The sequence below is a fragment of the Platalea leucorodia genome (genome assembly GCF_965183815.1).
Source record: "Platalea leucorodia genome assembly, chromosome: 4".
Lineage (NCBI taxonomy): Eukaryota > Metazoa > Chordata > Aves > Pelecaniformes > Threskiornithidae > Platalea > Platalea leucorodia.
In genome coordinates, this window is record NC_138826.1 from 92,195,932 (window position 1) to 92,221,816 (window position 25,885).

General features: G+C 35.2%; 1 protein-coding gene across 1 annotated transcript in view; it reads right to left on the reverse strand.

The window, feature by feature from the left end:
* Nucleotides 1-1,256: 1,256 nt before the first annotated feature.
* Nucleotides 1,257-25,885, reverse strand: part of SLC16A7 (solute carrier family 16 member 7) — a gene marked incomplete at both ends in the record, with an annotated part of 29,283 nt that continues 4,654 nt past the window's right edge. The window contains 3 exons of the mRNA XM_082309191.1: nucleotides 1,257-1,528; nucleotides 4,161-4,973; nucleotides 6,548-6,691. Of these exons, the coding sequence (XP_082165317.1) occupies nucleotides 1,257-1,528; nucleotides 4,161-4,973; nucleotides 6,548-6,691 (1,229 nt within the window). The remainder of the gene's footprint in view (nucleotides 1,529-4,160; nucleotides 4,974-6,547; nucleotides 6,692-25,885) is intronic.

The window sequence follows — 25,885 nt, forward strand, 5'->3', positions numbered from 1 at the left end:
GTTGTGTAAATTTTAATTGCTATGAGTGTCTGTGCGAATTTCTAGACACAAGACCAAATATCCTGCATGAAAATGATACGTCAATACAAAGCCTCCAGACTGGCACTTTCAATGCGCCTTGCAGCATTTTTGCTCGAACTGGCATTACAAAAAAGAAGTAGCTTTTCACTAAATACATGGGAAAGGGAGGTGAGAACTGGTATAAATTTATCTGTCTGCAAAGACCTGAAGTTAGACCTTAAATCTCCTCTCAGTAGACCAACTAATGACTTGCCAATAAACCCAAGCATCTACTTTGAAGTCATTGCCATGAAACTGATTCAGGCCACAAAAGCCAAGGGTAAGTACCCTTTTAACATCAGCAGGTTCTGAATCTAGTCCCTTTAGGAAGAAGGCTCACAGTCCAATCCAGTTCCTTCAGCCATACAGGAATACATAACCAAACAAACTAATTGCCACTCTTGTCAGCAACGTAAATCTTGGTTTGAAATCCTTTTATGTATAGGCAGATTTTAGCTTAGTTTGAATTAGTGAGGTCTGAATGTACTTTGTGTTCCAATGTGTATGTTGAAGTACAATGTAGTCAGCTGTCACAGGAGGAAACAACTTCTGGAATATACTGTAATTCAGCTGTTTATTGTGTTTTAGAGATGGTGCCCACCAATTGTTCATCTTCTAGCCTTAACTTTTACATCCATATTATAATTGTTTATACAGACATAATGTATCCTTTTGATCTAGTGGGCATACAGAAGAGAAAAAAGTTTCAATGTGATTCACTCAGGTACTCTGTCTCTTTTGAAACAGATCTTTGAGTTTATATTCTTTTTAGTATTAGTGGTAAGTACAGTTTGGGCAGATTATTTCAACAGACTTTAACAGTACTCTAAAAATGAACACAAAGTATCTTCACAAATAGGAGTAAGAGATACTTTTGCATTAGATATACTTTTAAAACAAAACTGTTTGTCATTGGAAGGCTTTATATATAGTCTGGTTTACCTGACTCTTGATTGTCCAGAGCTATAGACTGATGGACTTATTTGCATGGAGTCACTACCTCTGTAATCTCAATTTTGTATCACTGAAATAAATAAACTGTAGATAGTAATTTAACTCAGAGTCTTGCCACAGGGCAAAAATCTGTTCCCATCCAATATTGTGACTGATCATTATTACCACAAAACCTGGCCTGTGTCTTGAAGACATATTTCTAATGGAAGTCATAAATGTTGCCTTCTGAGCTGTATTGCAGATTAAATATTGGTTTCTCTTTCTGAAGGATCTTCAAGAGCTTTATCAGCTCTGCTGGCAGCATCTTCGTTCTCATTGTTTGTTAATGGTTCTGCTTCCTTTGAGTCAGCATTCTTCTGTGCTTTCTGCTTCTCATCTTCTAACTTCTTTTCTTTTGCCAAAAGCCTGTAGTTAATGGCATTGCCAATGAACAACCAGATACTGGCCACAATCACAATCACTCCGCAGACAAAATACATGTACTGATATTCACCAGTAACGTCCACTAACCAACCTGAAATACAAAGACAAGAAGAGAGAAGAAGAGTCTTTAGAATAGAATACCCAATACAATCCAGATCTTTCCCTAGGAGAAATACCTATATATTGCCTGGTTTTGAAGCTGGACTGGAAAAGCATTTTCAACTTGTTCAAATGGTCTGACATATATAGTGGAACTCTAACAAAACCTGTATTAGTCAAGCTAGCAATTGTCATTGGAGTCACTGACAATGATAAAATATTGAAGAACAAAGTAAGTAAAGCTTAACGAATAATGACAGACAGTTTTTTAGTTCTTTCATTTTCATTCTTTCATTGTCTTATTTTATTCACCTCCTAATTTTGTTTCCTATTGTTTTGGAGTGACTGTCTGACACTCACGGAGGCTGCATACAGACAATAGGATGAAGAGGTATGTGCCTTTTTACACTGCTGTCACTGTGCATCAACTGCTTGCTTTTCATCTTTACTTTCCCATGACTGGTGAAAGAGATAGAAAGGCTTGTCCTTTCAGCTACCATGCTCAACTGCTGAGTTTTGAACTCCGAAGCCTGTACCTAAAAATTACATCCACAGCTCTGAGATTAACTTGGTCATGATAAGGAAAATAAAATATAACTGTTCTTCCATTTTATGAGCTATTTTTTTCTAAATTTTCCCAACTGCCAAATCAACATTTGTATGTATCCAACTATTTAGCTCTGAACTCTGCTCGACTATCATTGAAATTCACAGGATAACCTGCACACTTCAGTTTAGTATGTATTTAGATGCTTTTACTGGGTTGAAGCCATAAGGCCAGCCTATTCACCTGATACACATTTACAAGCCATCAAATTATTTTAGTCTTTTCTTTATTTCACGAGCTTAGTATTAGGAAAAAACTCAAATAGCACTGCAACTGTATAATTCACCTATTAGTGTAAATAGTACAATTTACTGTTTTTTTATTGATGCGCAGTCTCATAAAACTGATCATTAAAAATGAAATTCTGCATTAACATTACTTCAGCATAATATTTGAAATTTAGCTTTTCCACGTGCTCATCCCCTTTGTTGTCTCTATTTAACAAGATAAATCAATTATTCATACAGTTATAGCACAAACACATGCTTTTCAAAATTTCTGCAAAGCTAATATACTGAAAAATAAGTAGTTGTATATGCTATTGCTCCATAAATATTAGATTTAGTATCTTTGGAGTTAATATTGATTTCAGAACCTGACTGAAAAGGCTGGACTCCAGCGGCCACAGGCTCAGTGCCCCCACTAGGTGGCATAGGAAGAGTCTGTGTGAGAAGAATATATTTTGTTCTACCATTACCAAAATGAATTTGTATTTTAAAAGATGAGGGAAATATGGAATATCTTGAGGACTATTAAACATTTACTTTTACAAATGTTATTTACTGAAGTGAGTGGAATTGTTTTGGCATATTTAAAATTTCACTCAACAATGCTATTTTCATACAAATAGTGAGAGTAATCCTTAAAATACTTTGATAATTATAAATGGTTTTAGGCACATACAATCTTACTGACTTTTGTAGCTCTGCTTATGTGGGTACAGTGTATGTTCACAAGGCTGGTAATCTCAGTATCTTTATATTTTCTTATTGTTGAGCTTACACCGCAACATACATCATACACATTTAACAGACACATTTCAGTAAGATTTAAGCTTCTATTTCTTTAGTCTCTTATATCATCAGAAATCTTAAGATTATAAAACTTACTGACAGTATTACTAGATACTGACTAAAAAGCTAGCAAACAGAAAATACCTTAGATAAGACTCTTCATCATTTTTGGTGCTAGAAGCCTAAATGTTATGAAAATAGTCCAAGCTATACACCTAGGCTGCCTTTAAGCTCCCCTTACACTCAAAAGAGACAAGTTGGCAACATTACCATCCTTTAGTCAATGTAAGATGGTTCACACTCTGAATTGCTTTACACATATCTGTTGGCTATAGAAACAGGCTAAAGGACTGGCTGAGAGCAGGCTATGGTGTGAAATCATGCCAGGGCGCAACGCTCCACGGCACTGCACTGGAATCCCACCAGGCACACACCCTGCCTAGGCTGCTAAGTATGCCCCGTCCTTTCTGGCACCTCCTTACTGGTTTCTTCTCTCTAGAAATGCCAGTCCTCTCTGTTTAGGCAAACTAAAGTTGCCATTTTAAATTTACATGGGTGCTCCTCTAGCTGCCGTGAGGTTAGAAAAAACTATAAGTCACTGAGAGATCTTCACAAAAACTGACCAGTGGATTTGACCAGTTCAAGGGAGTAAGAATTGTGTTGGCAAAGAGCAAATTGGAGCTGAATACACGTAAATCAAGGCTGCAAAGTTAGCGCTACATGCTAGCAGGAAAACATACATTTATCACATGGATATATGGGCCAGCAGAAATGTGCTTTTAATCTATTTATTGCACATGCACACAGTGTATGCCTTTAGATTCTCATGTGGATCTGCACCTGTAAAGTCCAAAGATAGTTATGCAGTGCACTGCTGCTACAATACATTCCTAGTCACACAGAAAACATTAAATAACTTTAAGAATAATGTTTGTATTAGTTCAACACTAAATTGCAAGATTATGCTGTAATGTCTGAAAAAATGGAATAAAAGAGATTCTTACCTCCTAGAGGAGGGCCTATGAGCACAGGGCAACATTCCACGATGGTGACAAGTCCAACTGCACTGGAAAATCTGGCAGCCCCAACGAGGTCCATCAATGTCTCAAAAAGAACGCTGCTAACCATTCCAAATGCAAACCCAAAAAATACAGCATATATCACCAAGCCAGTGTAATTTGTTGCCAGAGGGCACAAGATATGACAGACGCCATTGTAGAAGACAGCAAAACTAAAAAAGTACTGAATCTTTGGCCGGATAAACTTGGAGTTTGCTACGAGTCCCATTGAAGGCCTAGCAAACATGTCTACAAAGGCTAAGATAGATAGCAAAAAAGCAGCAGAATATTCATCAATTCCCTTGTGCTTGGCATAAGGAGCCAAGAACACTATTGGAGCGAAGAAACCAATAAACATAATGACATTTCCTGACAAATAGATCAGAAACCCTCGGTGTTTGAAGAGGGACAGATCTAGATATTTATTCATAGTTTGCCAAAAAGACTTCTTGTTGTTTTTGTGCAAGGTAGAGTCTCCTGTGCCTTTTTCAACATCTTTTTTCACAGGAGGGACTGTTTTCGGTCCAACAGGTCTCATAAGTGACCCAGCCACACAGCAGTTCAAAAGAAGTCCTCCCAGAATGAGAAAGCTTCCTTTCCAGCCAAACGCATTAAAGAGGAATTGATTGAGAGGTGCCAATGTGCTCAGAAACACTGGACTTCCAGCCATGGCCAATCCATTAGCAATGGGACGCTTCTTATAGAAATACTTGCCAATCATGGTCAAGGCAGGCTGTAAGTTGAATGCTAAACCAAGACCTAAACAACACATAAAAGAGAGTATTATTGAAGGTCATGCACTAAAAAACATATCACAGCTCTTTCAAGTTATTTTTAAAATGACCAGTATCTAATCCAGTCATTCCCAATGAAGACAAACCAACTAGCATCAGAGAATGAAATACAGCTTCATTGCTGTCCATGCGTGTTAATGCCAAGACTATGTCATGGTGGCATTCTGCCATTTCCCCTATGGCACTGCAATAAAAGCCAAAACTCCTTGTTGTGTTTCAACAATGATAGAGACAGGGGAATCACAGAGGAATGATGGTATCAGCACCTTGACTCACCATTTTTATATTTTCTGAGCTATACTGCAATCCTCTCTTGGCTCATTTCACAAAAGTTATTAAATGTCACCTCAGCTACAATGAATGCAGGGTGTATTTAAATACATAAATCTCCTCATTTCTTATTTCCAGCCCTATTTAAGACCAAACTTGTGTACAAAAGTAGAGCTTAAAATGGCTAATTATTTTGGAGCACATTCAGTGCCACATCCCCAGGTATGGAAGTCACTACTAAAGGTGGAAGAGTTGTAGAGGACATGCATGGGAGCAGACCACCCATCCACATCAGCTGAGCATATAAACCAAACCTCTAGGCTTTCTCTCTGCATTAAGACATCTAGGCAATAAGGACTAAGTAGCTATGCAACTGCTGGATGGCACAGGAGTTTTCTTCTCAGATAGGCCCATTCCTGGACCCTGATTTTATTCTTTCAGTGAGCCCCAAGTTTAGGATGTAAAAAATAAGAGCTTTAAGAAATAATCACTGAACAAAGAAGGACTCCTTTAGTCCCAACATAAAGACAGATTAGCTTGAATATAGTATTACCTCATTCATTTATTACCTGCCAATATTTCACCTCACTTGCCTTCCTTATTCTGAGGAGGTAGTTTAAAAAAAACCCACAACTTTTGATAAGGAGGCTATTTAATTTACTGGCTTTATGATCACTTTAGTTCATTGCCTTAGGTAATATCCAGGCCTTTGATGATATATGAATAATTTTATTTGGGGATTGACCCTGGGGGATTTTAAACAGAAAGCTATTAAACTGTAAGTTGTTATACTTATCTGTGAGAGTATATGTATGTACAAACCTACAGAAAGCTGGAACTAGCTTTCGCATTTTTACTAGAATTCTGCTAGCCTCTGCCACCCCATTTGAAGTGCAACATGATTGAAAGCTAAAAGAATGAATGTGAAATTCTACACAAATGACTGTAATAAGTGCTGTCACAAGCCAATCAATTTTTATACCATAATTACAGTGCAGTGTGGAACAGTACATACATACAGCATTTATTGAATAAAATCATCAGTTGTTCCTGAAATATTCTAAGAAATAATTTAACATCATACCAGCTAATTTAAAGAATTAGATAGTTCAGGTAGCTGAAACGAACTGATCTTGCTACCTTCTTGGTTTGCATTTGTACAATGTCTTGCACAGTGGGTTCTTGATCAGCAAGGCTCATTGATAGAACAGTATTAGAAATACTACAATATAATACAATATAATAATCCCTTTTAAACAGGACTCTTACCTCCAACAACACCAATACATAGATAAAGTTCCAGGACGCTATTACAAAAAGAGGAAGCAATCATACCAAATGAGCACAGGATACCTCCTGCTATCATCACAGGCCGGCTACCATACTTATTCACCAAAATGCTGCTTATGGGACCTGTTGGTAGAAAGAAAATATATTAACAGGTAACAGGCAACTCCATTATACATATTTTTGTGTTTAGGATATGTTGGAATGCCTTGCTCTTCCATCCCGGAAAATGTTTATCTGTTTCTATACCAATTTGTCTTACACTCCGTGAGTTTGAGGACACATGAGCCTGGATGTGGATATATTGCCTCCACGACAATATAAATATTGATTAGTCATGGAGATGGATCAAGAGATTAAAGACATCAGACAAGCAAGAGGGATTGTTACAGTTCACAAGCAATCAATACTGAGTTCTGTCAATGGAAGTTTTGAAAGTGCAAGGACTGAAGAATTTCAAGTATGAGACAGATCTCAAAACTCCACAGAGCAGGAGGAATATCCAGAAAAGCAAACTAATAACTGATCTTAATACTGTAGCATGTCCTGGACCCCTACTTAAAACTACATGTAGACTTAAAAATATTGCCAATCAGAATGTAAATCTCTGGCCTTTGAAGCTTGTTTTCCCTTACCTCATCCAGAAAGGAGTGTTAAAGGGCAGCAAGATGACTATAGGTTGTCTGAGAAAATCTGAGATGTGGTTTAGCATAAAGACCTATAAACTTTGAAAATATTGCTACAGGTCCGTTTTCCAGTTCCAACTGCAATTCAGTTTATGGTGTAATTACGTCCATACTAAACAAACAGCTAGTCTGCAATTCAGCGTGACATGCATTATATGTTTTTTAAACGACCGTGACTAGAATAGATGGTGTGCTACATATCAAGATTAAGAGGTTGTCAAAGCTCTTTAGGTAAACCTGCATACCATCTGACTGCACTATATTTGGCCCAAACCATTATGAATAGTCTTGCTTTTGCAATAACTAAACTTATCCAATTCAAAAATAAAATAAAAAAAAAAAACATAATAAAAAGAAATAAATTTCAAACTCAAGATAAAGCAGGCACCTGGCATAAAGTGAAATGCCAAGCTCTACATTTGATTTCACTGCAAATCATTCACTGTACTGGTAACAGTTTTAAGTCTCTTTCTTTATAAATATCTAAACGAATAAATGCCAGAAACTCCATGATGTGAAAAAGCCAAAACCGACCAAATTTAAAAGTGTATTTTCATAGGTACAGTGTTATTTTAGACTCCACTGTTTGAATTACCTTAGAAGTATTAAAGTATTATTATGGATGTACTGTAAAGGTTAATTACTACTTGCATATCAACAACAAAAGTTTTAAGCTCATGTCAAATGATCAATTTTTAGCTTACTTCCTTATGGAAATAAGCTTCTACAATAGTGTTGCCCTGTGTCTGCCTATCTTTTCTAATAGCTTGTGAATCCAGAGGTCAGTTTGAAATTAACTTGACTGAAAAGCAAGGATTTGAGTGATGTTTAGATCTTACAGTTTGTGCATTCATTAAATAGCTTTGGTCACAAGGAGTCCAGGGCAGCACCTGTTCTAAAAAGGAAGTCCCTGTCCAGGCAGCAGAGACACTGGCCAATACACTCAGCTTTCCACCAGTAAAAGCAATCTATCTTCTTGTCCAGGCAGCTGTGCTGTTCAAAATAGGTAGGGGCATAGAGGATAAACAGGGTGGCTGTTTTACTGGGAAGGTAAAGGATGCTCAGACTGAAGGCATTAGGGCTCATCTTACAGACACATAAATGTAGGAGACCAGGCTCTGCTGCTCACTGAAATGCAGCTTAAGCATAACCGTATATTGAAACCAACAGACTTGAAAATCCACAGCATAGAATGGCCCACCAAATATACAACAGCCCAGAGATTTATTAAAAGACTTTAAATCACATGTGAAGCACTAGAACATTTTGCTGACAGCTTATATTATGAGATACTTAACACTTCTTTATTTCCATTTGGGGGCAACCACTGAGCAGAACAGTGACAAGGTGTGGTTTCTCCTTTGAGGCCATATGGAGAAAGCAGTGAAACATGAAGAACGGACAAATTATGCTCCAAACACTTCCCAAATATATCATGCTTACTTCTCCTGTCTTAATAAACTTGTGCTCTCATAACTGTGCTGAAGCATAACTTTAATCACATTTTTTGAATTCATGGAGCTATGTTTGGATAATCTGCAGTTTGGCTCATGTTTGAATTAGAAAGCCTTTTTGAAATACACGAACAATGCAAATATTTCCTCTGGGTCAAAAAAGCTCCTTTTTTACTTGAACTTCATGTTCAACTCAAAGCAAAAAGTTTCATCCCTATGTCAATTAATATTTGTATTTTTGAAAATAAATTAAAGGCAGTTTTCTGAAAAAAAAAAAAAAAACAGCTTTGTTATCATTGATAAACACATTAACACTATTTCACTTCAAAGATACCAAAATAATGATTTTAAAAATTATTTTCAAGTTCCTTTTCCTGTGATGAGATGGAAGTATTTACAAAATTGTAAATGAAGTCTGTGCAGTATTTGTTAACATTCTGACCTCCCTCCAAATTACTGCTGTAATAAATGTTGCCTTGCTGTAGTCTTACTTAAAATGTTCCTTTACTGGTCCTTAGAAAAAAATGTAGGAAAGAGGTGTCATAGCAGGTAAATATTTGACCATACTATTTACAGATATATTTATTGCAGGCAACACCTTGAATTGTACCTTTATACAAATACTTCAGTTATTATGTAGATAGACCTGTTAGCAGTCTGTTTCTTTTCTCATTAAACAAAGACAGCGTGAAAAGTCAGAAGGATAGTGTGAGACCAAATGAAAAAAAATGAGGTAAATCCACACATAGCAGACTATCAAGTGTTGGAAAGAGAGGAACGGCATTTAAAAAGATTGTTGTGCAATATTGCTATATTGTTAGCATTTTAAATAAAACTATGGATCAAAAAGACAGCATTGCACAGCACTGACAAAGTTTTCCAACCCTAATCAAGGACAAAGATGAGCTTTACTGTAATATTCACCCCCAGCAGAGTACTGACTATGATAATCATATTCTTTAATACTATTCCATCAATCCTTCTTTCCTTCTCCTGCAGAACAGGAAAATGAGCCACGTTCTTGTTTGTTTAGGGGTTTGGGGAAAAGGTTTGGTTTTGGTCTTTGGTTGGTTAGGTTTTTAGCGGGCTGTCCAGAAATGGCAAGTTTTGTAGTACAGTCCTTTGAGGAAGATCATTTTGTGAACAGTTCTTTATTAGGAACAAGAAAACTGTACCTCTGTGGATCTTAACTGTGGCAGTTAGGTCAGGACTGTAAGTTACAGCTTTTCAGATCAAAGCATGCAATGTTAGCCTCACCTACAAGACATGGTAGCTAGAGGTCAAATATGGATGTGTTAATTTAGGTAGGCAGTGGATGAACACACCAGAGGAAAGACAAAGCTGTGTGATGGGTCTGAGATCTGTACTTTCAAGTTACCTAAATCTGGAATGTATTATGAATTTAAAATTCCTTTAAACATAATATTCTCTTTGTGATGTTTTCCTTATGTTAATGATGTCTATTGCAGGGAGCTCCATTTAATTTTGGTATTTCTTTTCGTATGTTCTAGTATTTAGATTTAAAATTTGTGCACGTGGGAAATATTAATTGTTCTATAAGCCATAAAGTTAGTTTAAGCTTACTTCCTAAGTTATCTAGGAATCCTTCCAATCTGATGAGTAAGTTAAACATTAACATTTTCTTGACATCTGCATATATACTTGGTTTTGGAGTCTCATAAAATTATGCATATTCATACCTTAACATATATGAATCTCCATAAATTCCAGCTGTTTGCCTGCCATCATACGTTTTATAGCCATGCACAAATTTCATTTCACATCTAATAGCTTCTACAATTATTTAAGCAATGCTCACATGCCAGCATGTATGTATATTCCTTACATATTTTTTCTTTCTAGCAGAAGGAAGATTAAGCTGTTTAAGTACTATAATACTGCCAAAATCATGCTATACATAAATGCACGTTAATGCACTAAAGGACTGTTGGATCTCTGAGTCTACTTCTCCGAAGCTTGAAGTAACTACATAACAGATGTTAAGTCAGGAAGCCCACAAGAATATTTACTCTGATCTCTCCCTTAGCACCTACAAACCATCAGCCACAAAAGACTATACACTCCCTAAACCAAATTTAAGACCATTATCATAATATGCTAACAGACTCCTGGCTGTATTTTTGTTTTATATCTTTCTGTTTGAGGCAAATGACCAGACTGTGAGAAGGAATAAGACAGCAACTGTAACCAGTGCCACTGAAGAACAGTTTCAGGAAGGGCTGAGAAGCAGGACACAAATGCTTTAGAAGACAAGAAAAAATAGCATCTTTTCACATTCTTCATCGTATGTCAAGGGAAAGATGACAAAAGTCATTTCAGCTATGGGAGCAGACACTGATGCATTTGGGAGCTGTTTATGATGTTTTGTACAAAGCCTATAATAATGTGACACCTATGTTCTGTTTTGATGGCTCAGCAGAACATTCACTTGCACATCTGTATTGTGCAAAATGTGAGAACAAAGCTGCTTTCACTGGTCTTCAGTGAATACCAAGACCTCTCAGAAGAAACATATTGCTTACAAATGAGATTAATTATTTCTTATAATAACAAAGGTAGCAATAATCCATATTTTCCTCTCACTTCGAAGTTTAACTTTTCAATCATCATTAAAATCTTCCTTCTTCTGCTAAGCCATACTGTTGTAAATGAAAAGCAATAAAAGAGACTACATAACTGAATAATAAGTACATTTAAAAAGCAGATGTTTGAAGACATAATCACTTTTTTCCTCTTAAAAGATGCTTATTGTGCTAATATGGTTTAAACATAACTCAAACATTAAAGTTTCTTTTTTAAAGAAATGTACTGCTTGTTATTTTTTGTGAAATGAATAGAGCTCAAACTATGCACTATAAATTTAATATTCTTTCTCATATAGTTACATTCTCAGAGATACACACACACACTCATATAAACACATCTATCCATTTATTTGCTTTTTTCAGCCCTAAGAAAATATACACTTCAAAAAATGGTCTGACTCTGGAGACAATGCAACAACTTTATAACTAGTATCTCTAAAAGCTTAAAGGATGCAAACAAGATAACAGTATTTCCATTTCATAATACCTTGAGATAATAGTACAGGCAGATCAGTTTTAAGGCCATGAAATAGAATAAAGGAAGATTTATTTGGCATAAAATCTATACCTTTCTGAGCTCTCAGATAGAATAACATTTATAAGTTCAAATGTATTAGGTATACTATACTAATTTATAAGAGGAAGAGAATCTAGGACACTAGAATTCTTGCTGCCTTTCCACTTTTCCATGAAGTTTTTTCTTACCAAAATGAAAAAAAAAAAATTATTACTTTAGACAGTTCTCCTGTAAATAGACACCACTTTCTGTGAAGGATGAAAAAATATTCTGCAACTTAAATGTATAATAACTAGTCAGAATGGTTAGAATACTAGGGATTGGTTTGTAGTAGTATCAAGCTGCCATAATTGTCTTTTATTACCATAATGAGGTCATCTTCGGGTCTATTCTATATTTATATTCACTGTAGGAATGAAAGTTTCTTTTAAAAGTATATCATCTAGGTTTTAGTATTTATTTCTCCTGGTTTGATTTCTCACTGCTATAATACAGTGATGTAATTAAAGATAATTCACATCTGTAATTTGTTTCACATACAGCCAGTGCATTTATGCTTTTTATTTTGCTACCTGCATTATTTTTAGTATGGAACTAGAGATGAACCTTCCTAATGTAAAGGTAATTTTTTTAAACATATATTGACAATGTCGTACAGTGTTCATAGTGTTATTGATCCAAAGCAACCTGAAATGACTCAGTCTGAACAATATGACATTTATTTAAATAAAGTGAATTGCTGAAAGAAGTTGAAAATAAATGCAATAATAATATTTCAAGTTGCACTAATGCAATATTGTAGATTGCATCCTGTCAAGTCAAGTGATTTAAACACAAGTACATTTTCAGCCATCTGCTCGGCAGAGTCAATGCAGCTATCTTTCCAGTCCAGCTTTATTTTTTATTTCTGTTTCCTACAAGGCTGGAAAAGCCTGAGGAGCTCCAAGAATTAACATTAGGGTAAACTACTTGCTAGTATCAGTCAGACATTTTTTTCTTTTTCTTCTTTTTTTCCTTTTCTTTTTCTTTTTCTTCTTTTTCTTTTCTTTTCCTTTTTCTTCTTCTTTTTTTTTTTCCTTTTCCTCTTTCTTTTTCTTTTTTTTTTTTTTTTTTGTTTTTGTTTTCCAAAATGTAAAATCCACTTGCAGTAGCTGATTTATTTTGTTTGGCGAAGTATGACCAAAATTTTGCTAAAGTAGAGCCTTATCTTTCACTTTCAAACAATTAGTTCAACCACAAATGCTTTAAGCAAGTACTTAGTACTGCTATTGAAATGTCATCTTTGGCATCCAGAGGAAAAGCAACTCAGAATTTATTCTGATCATGTTTAAAACCTGTTCATTAAGTTGATAAATGCTTTAAAAATATGCTGTTTTTCTCAAACAGGACTAAGTCAAAATACTGAGCGTTCTGGACAATCTTAACTCTAATTCAAAAACATTTGGCTAAATACTTTTAGTACTCTTGGATAGCCATTTAGAGAAGGCAGACAGAAAAAAATCCAAAAAAGTATCAATGACATTGAAAATATTAAGATGTCATGCAACTATTTTTGTGTTAGACTCCTTATCACATTTCTGGAAATGGTAACCTGTGTTTCTGACATATCCTCTGTGTTTGTGTAACAGCAATGAAGGCAACAGTTCAAGAATCATTGGAAAGCTTTCTCTGTACTTCCTCTGTGCATTTGGCAGTATTTTTTTTTCCATTTCATATAACATTTACAACTGGTTGCACTGATTTCATAAACCTAGATAATATAGTAACCTCGACAAAAAGTGAAGAGAAAAAACGCTCTTGCAGTAAATATCACCAAAAAGAAATGGCTAACATTGAGATAGGGTCGCTAAACTATGAGTTAAGACAGCTCAGCAGCTGAAAGCACAGCATGCCGGGGAGTAAGCAGTCAGTCGTTCAACCATCCATCACACTTTGCTCACCACTTCCCCTCCTCTAACTCCATTTCCTCAGTGTCATTACCCTGACTGCACACATTCTCACTTGTGTCCTAAAGGATCCTTGAATTCAAGTTTCTATCTTTTGATTACTTTTGAGGATTAATTTGACCTTCAGATATTCCTTAGGACTTTTATAAGAAATACAGTAATCATGTGTGGTAACCCATAGGAGCCCGGCTGATGGCAGAGTCCCTCAACACACTGGCTGCTTCTTCATGGGTCCTCCTCCCAAAAGGTTACATCTGATAATTTTGAACTGACATGCTCAAGTCAGGAACACGTATGTCCGGCTGCAAATATGAGCTGTATTTTTCCTTAAATGTTCAGAAGAAACGAAATAAGTGCTCAGTTGTGCTGGTGCTTGCTCTAAATGTCTTGCTTTTATGTAGAAATTACAGATCCTTGATCTGTTTTGGTATTTTGGGTTTTTTTGGTTTTTTTTGTTTTGTTTTGTTTTGTTTTTTTTTTCCAGTGATGAACCAAGGGCATTATGTATTTTGATTAAAGCTGTTGTTTGGCTTACAGCTTTTTTTCTTGTTTGCTAGGGTGCAAATGTGTATGGAGTTATGGACCATGTAATTTAGAAAACATCTTCAAGTTAGCAAATTACTCTATATCTATGAATTTAAAAAAGTTGGAAAATTGCCCAGTTTTTAATCAAGGCACAGCCATGCTGATTATTATTTATATGGACATATATCAATGCTTTATATTAATTTTTTTTTGCATGCTCTGCTACAGAATTTTTCTCATAAAAGGCTAAAACACTTGATCAGAAAGCAGAAGACTTTAAGACGATTTATGACTTTTTTTTGAAATTAGCAATATGAAACTTCATAATATTTAATAGGAAATTAGTGTAATTCTATGAACTGCTGAACACTCAGCAGTTTTCAGAAACATTTATGGTCACGGACTACAAAAAAAAGTTCTGTCTCAAAATTAATTGCCCAAATTTCACGTTGACACATTTATTGTGAAATGAAATCAGATGCAGCAAAATATTTCAGCATTTTTTTTTAAACTTTCCTTATATTTGTATTCCTGTTACCTTCAGTATCACTGAGTAAAGTGGAGCCTATGCATAGATATTTGCAGAAACTAGTCTTTGAACTTGGAAAAAGGCAAGAAACAAGAAAGAAGAAAGGAGGGAACAAGCCAATGACGAGATGGAACCAAAGCACCTACAAGAGAGATGCATATAAATAGAGATATTGTAATACCAGGCACATATTTTTCACAAAGTGGCCTGCATGCCTCTGTAACGGGGACAGCTGGAAACAGCATCAGCACACAGTATGTGCATTGCTAACGGTCTTCTCAAAAAAATGTTCTATTCTTCTCAGAAAACTGATGCAACCAGCTTGTAACTTAAGCACTAAATGTCATGTAGTGTATCAACATGAACATTAGAAAATTCAATGGCCATTATGAGGTACTTGGAAGAATTAAAGAAAGTTCCCTGCAGAAGAAAAGACAATGACTTTTTAAAGTTTAGTCTTTAACCACAATTAACTCCTCAGGACTCAGAGGCTTGCATGAATCTTAAATTTAAACAGCTTTTCAGACCCAAAAAAATGTGCTGGGGATTTCACCTAAATATTATTACTGCTGACACACACAATGGACCTGTGCCATTAAAAGTTACTTCTCCTTCAAATGAAAAACCAAACAAGGAGTTACTCATTTTTCCTCTCCAGAAATACAGTAAAGATAATAACACTAATATATAAATATTAGTAAATATGATTCTCTATAGCAGTAGTTAATATGAAGGTATTAATAATAAACTTCACTAAATTTATATCCTTTTCAGGGTTTCACCAGGAATTTCAGGAGGCATAACTCTAAGTATAGAAATGCTCCAATGAAAATATTTAGTGGTTTTCTTCCACAGGTCTCATCCTTGACGTGTTATCCGTTCATCTCCTTCTTTCTCTGTGGACGGTTGCAAGTGAAAGAAAGTTCAATTTGGTAATATCTGTGTTTGAGCACTTGTACTGAAAGAAGCATCGCATTTCTGAAAAGATTAAAAGAAATCCTGTCTAATATGCCTGCTTTCAGGGAACAAAGGAAAATTAATACTAATCCAAAACTAGAGGTTCATTTATAGCTATCCAGGATTTCTACTAGTTTTTCTATCTCAAAAATAATCTTACTAAAAACTGCTATGCCAAGACATACAGACTACATATTCACACAAATGCACACACACACACATAAAAAACAAAAAAAGCCCCACCACTTTTCCTCAACTGATTGTGGGACTCCTAATGATATAAATGAGTTGTTTTTTCCTGGGATAATAGAAAGTACTTATGCCATTTACAAATATTTTTCACCTGGAAACTTCTGAACTCAGTCTTTCAAGTTCAAAGAACTTAAAAGTTTGTAACTGAAGATGACAGTGTTTAGTACTTTGTGCCTTGCCAAAGCAGATTACAATTTTTAGCTATAAAACGTCCTTACAGCTTGCTAACTGTGTAAACCAGATTGCCAAACAGGTTCTGTATATTCTGCTGTTACAAAGGGAGGACGATTTTCTGTATTGTTGCAGATCATAAAACTGAAAAGAAAGACAGAGGTTACAGTATACCATTGTCACAACTACAATTATAGCAACTTGAAAATAAGACATATGTTGTTAATCTCAGAGCTAATTGTTGAGAAGAAAAAAAAAAAAAAAGGCAAAACAAACAGTGCTTGCAAATATTTATTTTAATTCTTCATAGACATTTTCCTAAACCATGTTATTAGCTAGTGACAAATATTTCCTTTTTTTTTTTTTCTTCCTCTTTGAGGAATGACTGTCTTTTCTACAAATCTCTGTATGCACATGTCAACACAATATTCATAAATGTTCATTACTCACCACTTCCTATTTATTATTCCCTATTATCATTCATGATTTTTATACACCTTCTTAAAAATCTCTGGCTACTTTTCCTGGAAGCAGAACAATACTTTGTCATTCGGAAGCCTAGCAGACATCACAGAGAGCAAAAAGTCATAGCATACACTTTCAGAAGACCTTGCACAGGCTATTTAGTAGTTCTTATGAATGTAGGGTATATTCTCTGCAACTCAAATAATTACATTTTTTAGATAATGCATTCACTGTGAAAAAATTCAGCCAACTTCAGTTAAGATTAATATTGTCATTGGGATTTCTCTGTCTTTTACAAATTGCCCATCATATCAATGTTCATACAATATCCCATTTTTACCCCGCACATCATCCTAGAGTCTATTTGTTTTCTTCCAGAATAATACTATAACTAGCTCAACTTGGAAATGATTCCTTATATATTGTTACAGGCAATAACATGTAATTTCAGAGAAAGCACAAGATACATGCTTCTTCCTAGTTGCTCCTTTATCATATTCCTTTCTGGTCTCAATTTTGCACTGTATAATTAAACTTCAAATTGAAAATACTCAATCTACTACCTATGATGTTTCCGTGGACCACTTACTGTGAATTATGGATCATGAGTGGATCATTAAATCTCATCTACATATTCAGAATATATGTAATGAGAAGTATAAATCTGGATGTATTTGTAACTTGGAAGTGTCCTGAGAAGTCATCATATTTAGGTCATTGTCAACAACATTGTAAGATTATTTCCAAATGCATTTGCTATTTAACACATACTTGTCATTAAGATTAAAATGTACTTTATAAAAAAATCTTTCTAGAACATTATTTCATCATTATTCTCATTATAATTGTATTTTTAATAATATGCAATAAAATGCATATGGTGACTTTCAGTGGTAACGATTAGAAGCTTAAGACTGGGAATTTCCCAAATTCTTTTACAGCCTCTAAATTAGACCATGTCTGAAGAACTGCGTAAGGTAAATATGGGAATAATATTTAGTTCACAACATACTGGGGGAAGAGGGAAGAGGAAGGGGAAGTTAAAGGAAAGTGAAGGGGGAAGGGAATGCATTTGTGTTTCAAAGATATCATACAAAATGGGAACTGAGCATTCTCATTAGGTTTTGGCACCTAAGGTATTTAGAGTGCGGACAATGGTAGTATATTAATGGGATCACACCAGGTACAGAATTTGCATTTTTCCCAGTATTTTGCAAAAGGGGAGACTGAGAAACTGGGGTGGGGGAAGACACAACTACATTCAGTTGTCAATTAAAAGTGATAATCTTTAAGGGGGGTTCATTTATAGGGTTTTTTTCCTGTTTTCAGACAAGTGAAAAAATAACATGTATATATATTGAGAAAATCTGTTAAATTATAGAATGATATGTAAAGGTAACACTCAGTATTTTGTCTTCCAGGTCAAAAAGACTAAAAGCAATATAAACTGTTAAATGTCTAGAAAGATAAAGAAAAAAAAAACAAAACTAGAATAATGAAAAGCCAAAAGTTATCAAAATACTGTCCTCTTGATTAACAACAGTAACAAGAGTTATGTAATGTTTTCCATCTTTCAATGCATTTCTTTATTTCAGCCGTGCCTGAATCAGTAGCCTTTATTACACCCTAGAGGAAGCAGAATGTTTGGAGACAACTTAGTGAACAGGTCCAGAATTCTGAAAGTATCCCACAGGTTCAGATCAGAACATTTTCCAATTTACTTAAACTTTAGACAACCCACATTTACTGCTTTTTAAAAGTAATAATCTTCAGGCAAATATTTACTGATTAACCAAAAATTTAAGAATGAGTTCTAATCTCTTCTCTCCTTGTTCTTTTTTCCTTGCTTCTCCCTAGCCTTTTACAGCAAAATACACATGCCTGAGAATAACAGTCTGTTCAGTAGAATTGAAAGAGCAATCAGATACATTTTTTTAATCTCTGTATATTTTCTGAGCGGATGTCAGTTTATCTTTGCATATTCCCATACCCAGCTCACAGACTTTTTGTCATCAGAGTTGAATTTGTCATCAAGTTGGCACCTTTAGATTTCCATCTGCAATGGAAAGAGCTTTACCTGATAGGTCTTTCAAATTTTTAGGTGTATTCTATGTATAGTCATGTGCCATTTCTTTTCTGGACTGGATCAACAAACACACCTTCCATGGACTGTAATCAATCAAAACAGGATGACTTCCTTTAATGAGGGGGAAAGTATGCCTTCCCCTATGAAAACAATATTTCATAATATATAACCAAGTTAGGAGTGAAAGAATAATGAAAAATTAGTAGAGGAAGCCTGGGACTTCAGCAGTGGAAAAGGAATATATTATGAGGGACTTGGGCAAAGGTCTTTATGGCATTTGTGTTTTCCCTGGACTAGAGAGGAAACAACAGGTATAATGTTGTCTACACAGTCCTTTAGCAGCACAGGATACATCTCCATAGACGAGGTCTTCTGAAAATGGGGGGATGGAGGTGGGGGAAGCCTAGATGGGGTCTGCTTACACAAGCCAGGAATATTTGAGCTCTGCTGCAAAAAGCAACATGAAGTGGCTTGGTGACCTAGTGCCATCTTACTGTACTTGAAGATAATATTTATGTGGCTTTTGAACCAGGTGTATTTTCTTACCTAGTGTGAAGAAATAAAACAACCCGCCACTGGCAGAAACTTTATTGTCCAGCGAGTAATGTCAAGCAGCTTACTTCTAATGATTGTAATGCATCATAAATTCAAAATAAATTAAGGCCCATTAAAATATAGGCTTCTCATGATTTGTATTACAGATGCTGCCTAAACATCATGCACTCCTGAAGCCACATTTCATCTAAGGAGTTATGTTGATATTCTTCCACCAGAACATGTTAAAATAATCCAATGAAATGCACCCACTTCTGCAAGGATTTAACATGTGTGCCTGTGAGCTGAATATTACTCAGGTTTACTAATGAAAGAATTATTTTCTTCCCACAGGAGGAACAATGTTTCTTTAGTGAGTTTTAATACATCTTACTGAAAAGCAATTGGTTAGAAAGTTGACTGATCTAGGAAATAGGTATATCTGCACACCTTGTCAGGTAAATTTTTTATAACATCAGGAGAAATGGTCCAGAAGAAATTCTATGATACGAATTTGTTCTTGTCTTAATCCCATATGCCACTTCAGCTCTGTTTCTCTGAGCATAGGGTCAAGTGCTTTGCACTCAGGTTTCTGTTTACATTTGAGTAAATAAATATGAAAAGCTTCTAAATCATAATGGCAATGGTTTATATAACGTTGCACACTCTTTGCACAGGTATAAACTATGGCACTGCGTGAAAGACAAGAGAATCACTCCCACATGTACTATCTTTGTGACATGCTATTTGATTTTTAAGGAACAATACATAAAATTAGAACTAGCATTGCATGAAACACTTATGCTTTAACATCCATTTTATTCCCAAGCTGAAATAAAAATTTCAAGTCTCAGAATTTTCCGTTGAATTAAAACTCTTGAAATAAGTTACTCCAAAATATCTCAAACATCTTCTGTCATACAAATAAACAAATTAGAAATATAACTATCTAGCATTCCCATGATGTAATTCTTCCTCTTAGCTTTTCAGAATAATGGCAAACATTTTGTTTCAGGTCATTCGGTACGATATCGCATTTCATTACCAAACCGTCTTAAAAAAATTGCAGCTCTACAGTTTGTTAATTTAGTATAAGCCCAACTGCTGGACTGTGTTGCTCATTATTGTATATGCAGTCACAAAGCACACATTGGACCTCGCTCTGAGATGAAGTGCCCTGTCACAAGCTGGGAGATGTAGTCCTTCTGCAAGTCCAGCCCATAGGAGAGAAGGGTTTGTGGGGTCTTTTGTCAAACTTTTTTTTTTTTTTTTTACATTTTCTGTAACTTTCTATGACAATAAAAATGTGTTAATCAAAAATTATTATTCAGGCCATCAGCCCCTTACAACCATCTCTAATGCTGACTACATTCTCTTCTCGTGAGAATCATACAGTTCAGGTCATTACCTGAAAGCGTTTTGTTACATAGTTTGTTGCTTCAATGAATAATCAGAAAAATCCTTACAGTCACGATGCCTGATTCTCCACTCCTCAGTGCACTTTGCAGCACTGGAACTCTATAGAATCCAATAAATTAAAACTGAAGTTAGGAGACTCATACTTAAGGTCAAACTGTACTGTGTCCTTAGATTTTTATTTTTTATTTATGAAGCAGAGAGAAGCTTACTGACAAATAAGTCAAAAGTTTAATCAAATGATTACTTTAATAAAGTGAATACTGCCAGTTTTGCTCAAATACTGTAAATCCTCAAAGCTAATCTTCTGTATTTTATTTATATTTTATTTTGGGGAAAAGACATGAATCATTTATGGATAATGCCTTTTTAAGGTTGATGTAAATAAAAATGAGATTTTAATGAGTACCTCAGGGAGCACTTAAGTTATTGAAGGTACACTGTCAAGAGATCTTGATGTTACAAACACCTACGGATAAACATATATGCATAAATATATAAACATGTTTATATGTTGACTTTAAGCAGGTGAAAAATTTATTTTAACTTTGAACTTTAGGAGATCACTAAAGTATTTAAAATTAAGCACATATTGGAGGATTAGCATCATGGTGCCCATACTTGGAATGGAGTCCCAGGCACTTATTTCACATGTCTCTGATAAGAGCCTAACATCATCAGTGAAAACTGTCATTCATCACTATGTATATCAATGGATCTGTTCTAAGTTTTCCTAATGTCATCTTTTATTTTTTCCAGTGTCACTAGCCAAACTGTGACTCTAGAACATTTGGCTATAAATTCAAAGAAGACCTGCAGATTCACCATATGTAGCACATAACCTAAAGTTCTTTATCAATAATGTAGCTATTTTACTTTAATTCTTTTATTTTACTGCATTTTGCTGGGCAGATGTCCAGGTAAACTAACTAACTAACTAACTAACTAACTAAAAAATCTTATTTCACCATAAGTAATATCATGCTGCTTCTCACCAGCTTTAAAACCTTATGTTCCTTAATTAAATGTTTCATGGTAACAGTTATAGAGACTTGGTTTCTTATGGATTGAATAGTTCCTGCAAAGACAGTCTTTAAGTACGGAAGTAAAACCTCCTGCACTTTGTTTATTTACTTGCTGCTCTGGAAATTACAACTATTCTGATTAGGCACATAACAACAGATTCAGCTGCTTAATTACACACACTCAAAGCCTTCCAACGTCACAATAAGGAGGGATTAATTCTGCCATTTGGGTATAATCCAATAATTCAAACAATTTAGAACAGAACTGCTCTTGAAGCTTTTCTGAGTGAAATTTGTCTTCCAAGGACACAAGATTACTCCCCCTTCTAGGGAAGGCCAAGCAGGACACCTGCCACCTTCTCTTGTGCCAGTCCTACCCTGAAAGGCATTGCAGAGACCTTGGGAAGTCCTAACATTAAGTTATATTCTACAATGTAGAAAATAACAAGAAGATAAAAGCTAGGACATGCCTGCAAATCTGGAAGCAGCATGTGCAGGACAGAGAAGCTCATTCTTGTAAAAGAAGAAAAAAATTCAGTCAAGTAAGTTCTGTTCCTAGAAAAGCAAAGCAGTCCTCCATAGGAAAGCAGTATGAGTGAGGTTTGTACCATAACAAAATTGGTACTGCCAGCTGATACTGATAGGGAAGTGTTTGGGGACCTTGTCACAAAGAGGCTGAAGTGTATTCAACTTTCAAATCATTCACAAAACAGAATAAAATATAACAGATCCATAGATTTCTATCAGCTTATAATCAGCTACAAAAGAATGTAAACTTGGTCAATTATTAGACAAACCAGCTATTCTCCCAGTTGTGGTTTTTTCTTAGCTGGTGGTGGAAGAAAGGGAATTATGGGTATAAGAAAAGTCATTGCAAGATTAGAGATTTACAAGCTAATAGGTAATCTTAAAACTACCAGGTATTTTTAATAGTATCAAAACTAGTACAACTGAGTCAGTGTCACAGAAACGTGGGAGAATTACAATGCATGCAACATACAAGAGGAATATTAAAGAAGAAAATTAAACCTTAACCAGAACAAGCTCAAAATCACTAACCATGGGTCCATATCTCTAACAAGAACATTCTTAGATTTCAAGGTCTCTAGAGAGCGAAATATAATGTATTAGTATAGGACAACAATCATGTAGGGTGGCATCACCTCAGATTTGTGAAAAATGGACATCCAAATTCTTCCTCTAGTTTCCTTTAGCACTCAAAAGACAGAGAAGTCTTTCTAAAACATGACTGATTTGATGTGTTTCGGACACTTAGCTTAGGAAGGGATGAATCAGAAATTCCCATTTTTATTGATTGACAACAGAAGATGTCCAGGCAACTGGATAAGATGCAGGTGCCTATGCTGAAGAAGACTAAACACATGAATCATGTCCATATAATCTCTAGTTATCATTGTTAAAAAGTTATAAGGGTAGCACTACTTCCTTCAAAGTTTTCTAAAACTCAAAGCACTTATAAGTGTTTCAAAGTGGTACACATAGAAAAGCAAACAGGACACATGTTCCCGTCATTAGTGGGAAAGTGTTGCAAGAAGTGTTTGAACTAGATGAGGAAATCAACGTCTTATTTCACAATACAGTCTCCTATTTTAATCACATTCTTTCATTTGGTTGTCTAGTCATAGCACATATTCACCCAAACAAAAGTGAGGTAAAATTGCAGTGAAAATGCTTAACTGTTTCTTGACAATTAAAAAAAAAAAACTGCCAAAATTTGTGGAGAAGAAAGGTAAGCTTTTCTTTTGTTTGTATGCACCAATGAAACATATATTACCTACTAAAGCTGCAGTTGTTTGCGCTCTTTGACGTACGTTATCTTAATAGAATATCACTGTTAGATGAAAAGGTTCTGACTAATCAAAAACTCTTTGTATGGTATATATGTTTATCTACATGTGTTACATGTGGTCTCCACAAAAATCCTCAAAACCAGTTAATCAATTAAACGTGTTTGAAGTAATCATAAAGACAATTTTAAACCACCTCATTCTTTGATTTCTGTAGTTCCCCTGGCATCAGCATAAACCTGTCACTAAGTCCCTGGTCCACTTACCTCTGTTAACAACTATATTTCTAAATATCTTTATGAATCACAGTAAAAATCTCAGCTGTTGCCATTTGGTACTGGCTTAGAATATCTTCTAAACATATCAGTGCAACTCTGTTTCCCTTGAATATACCCTTCAAAATAAACAAGGGAATAGTTCTTAGACATTCCAAAACAATGGACTAGTAAAATTCTATAATAAGTTCTTTGTAAAGTGCTGGGTTTATTATTTCATTTGAGGTGCTGGTGTGACTACAATGGTATACACAGACTTTTCCTTCTCCACAGTACTTCTCTGGTATCTGCTTAAATATCTCATGATTCCCAGTTGCGTTAGACCATTGTTTCCTTACCTTTGAATTATGCGACACACATCACAAATACAACCATTGTATGATCCAGTGATATGAAAAACTATATGGGAACTAATCCAAGATTATTAGTACACACAAAATAAGCATTCTTTCGTCAAAGTTTTACAAGCTCAATGAACATATCAAAGGCCTAAGTTTGTCCCTTGATATCTTTCTTAAACAAACGCAAAGTTTTAGCCCCTTAGGAAAGTATTTTATGATACATGTTATTTATTGTTGCTTGACTTTGACCCGTTACATGAAACTAAGTGGGAGAGAAAAAAGAATCTTCTTTGCAGATAAAAAAGCTGTCAATATTGATTACTTTACTTACAGAAATCCCTGGCTACAAAACCAAATGAAGATCAAGAAAAATACAAAGCCTTAAATAGTGCTTAACTAAAGTTCATTATGTAATCCATGTTGCCTACTTGTATGTAAATGAGAACGGTTTTAGTAAAGGGCTTCAGTTAATTAAATTTAAGTTACCACAAGTATTTCTATGATATGCATCAAATCATTACTAATAACCTATGGTTTGGATACTGAAAGAGCTTGGTAGAAGCACAGTGGGAATTCTTTGTCACGTAATGTCTTTCTGACAATTATTCAAAATTAACATAATTATACAATAAAAGACAAAAAAAAACCCCTTATTTCTTTCAGTGGCAGCGTGTCCTTAACTTTGAGACTGACTTCCTGAGTGTGGCTCAGTAGATCTCAGTAAAAACTATGTTCCATTAAAACCTGACAAAATTGGATCCCCAAAAGGCGCTGAATATTTAACAATTAGATCTTATCTGTTCAGCCAAACATAACAAGTTGCAGAGTAAAAAACCAGCTTGCTCCTGTAGCTAGGATGACAAACCTAGTTTGAAAAAACTGTATAAAACCACCTACAACAGGTCTACTTTTTTCATCTTTCTTCCCATGACCATTTTAAAGAGTGTTTTCTAAATGTTAAGGAAGGCCTCTGTTTAAAACAGCCACTGCTACTGCAGAACACTGCCATACAAGGTACAGTTTTACTAAAACTCAAAGCCTTCCAAGAAATAGAAGAAGTGGCTGTATTACCCTTCAGAGGCTTCATCAGGCTTCCTTAGCATTCAGGTCTTCCTTTTTAAAAACCAAACAACTGTAAATTTATAATATTTTTGTTACTCTTGATACCTCTTTTTTGTACTTATCTCCATTTGCTAGTAAGATTCAAAATGCTCTGTTCTTGTGTCGCCTCATTATGACTTCTTTTCCTTTATCTGCGAGTCTCATGTTAACTTGCCATAGATGTTTTACACATATTTTAGGCTAAATGTCAAGTATTCCCTCATGCCCATGAGGCATTCGGAAAGTTGATAAGTTCTGCTTTCAAGGACACTCTAAATGACATTATTAAAATTCAACACTTTGCATATTCTGATGGAGAAAAATGCTTGTCCCTGACAACAAAGGACATAAGTCAATTTAAGGAAGCTTCTCAATCTCCTTATCCATGGCCACTGAATTCCTTGTGCCAGTATTTGTAAAACCAAAATGAGAAAATGTTACCAGGGAGAAAGAAAAGTGTAGGAGCCCAGGTCCTGTCCAAAAGTAAAAATCCATAACCATCTGTTGTTTGTGTTACATGGATTTCACAACTGTCATCTCCACTGTGCACGCCATTTCATCTTCACAGCAATATCACCAAAACACCCACTGAGAGAAAATAACAAATATTTTGAACATACCATATG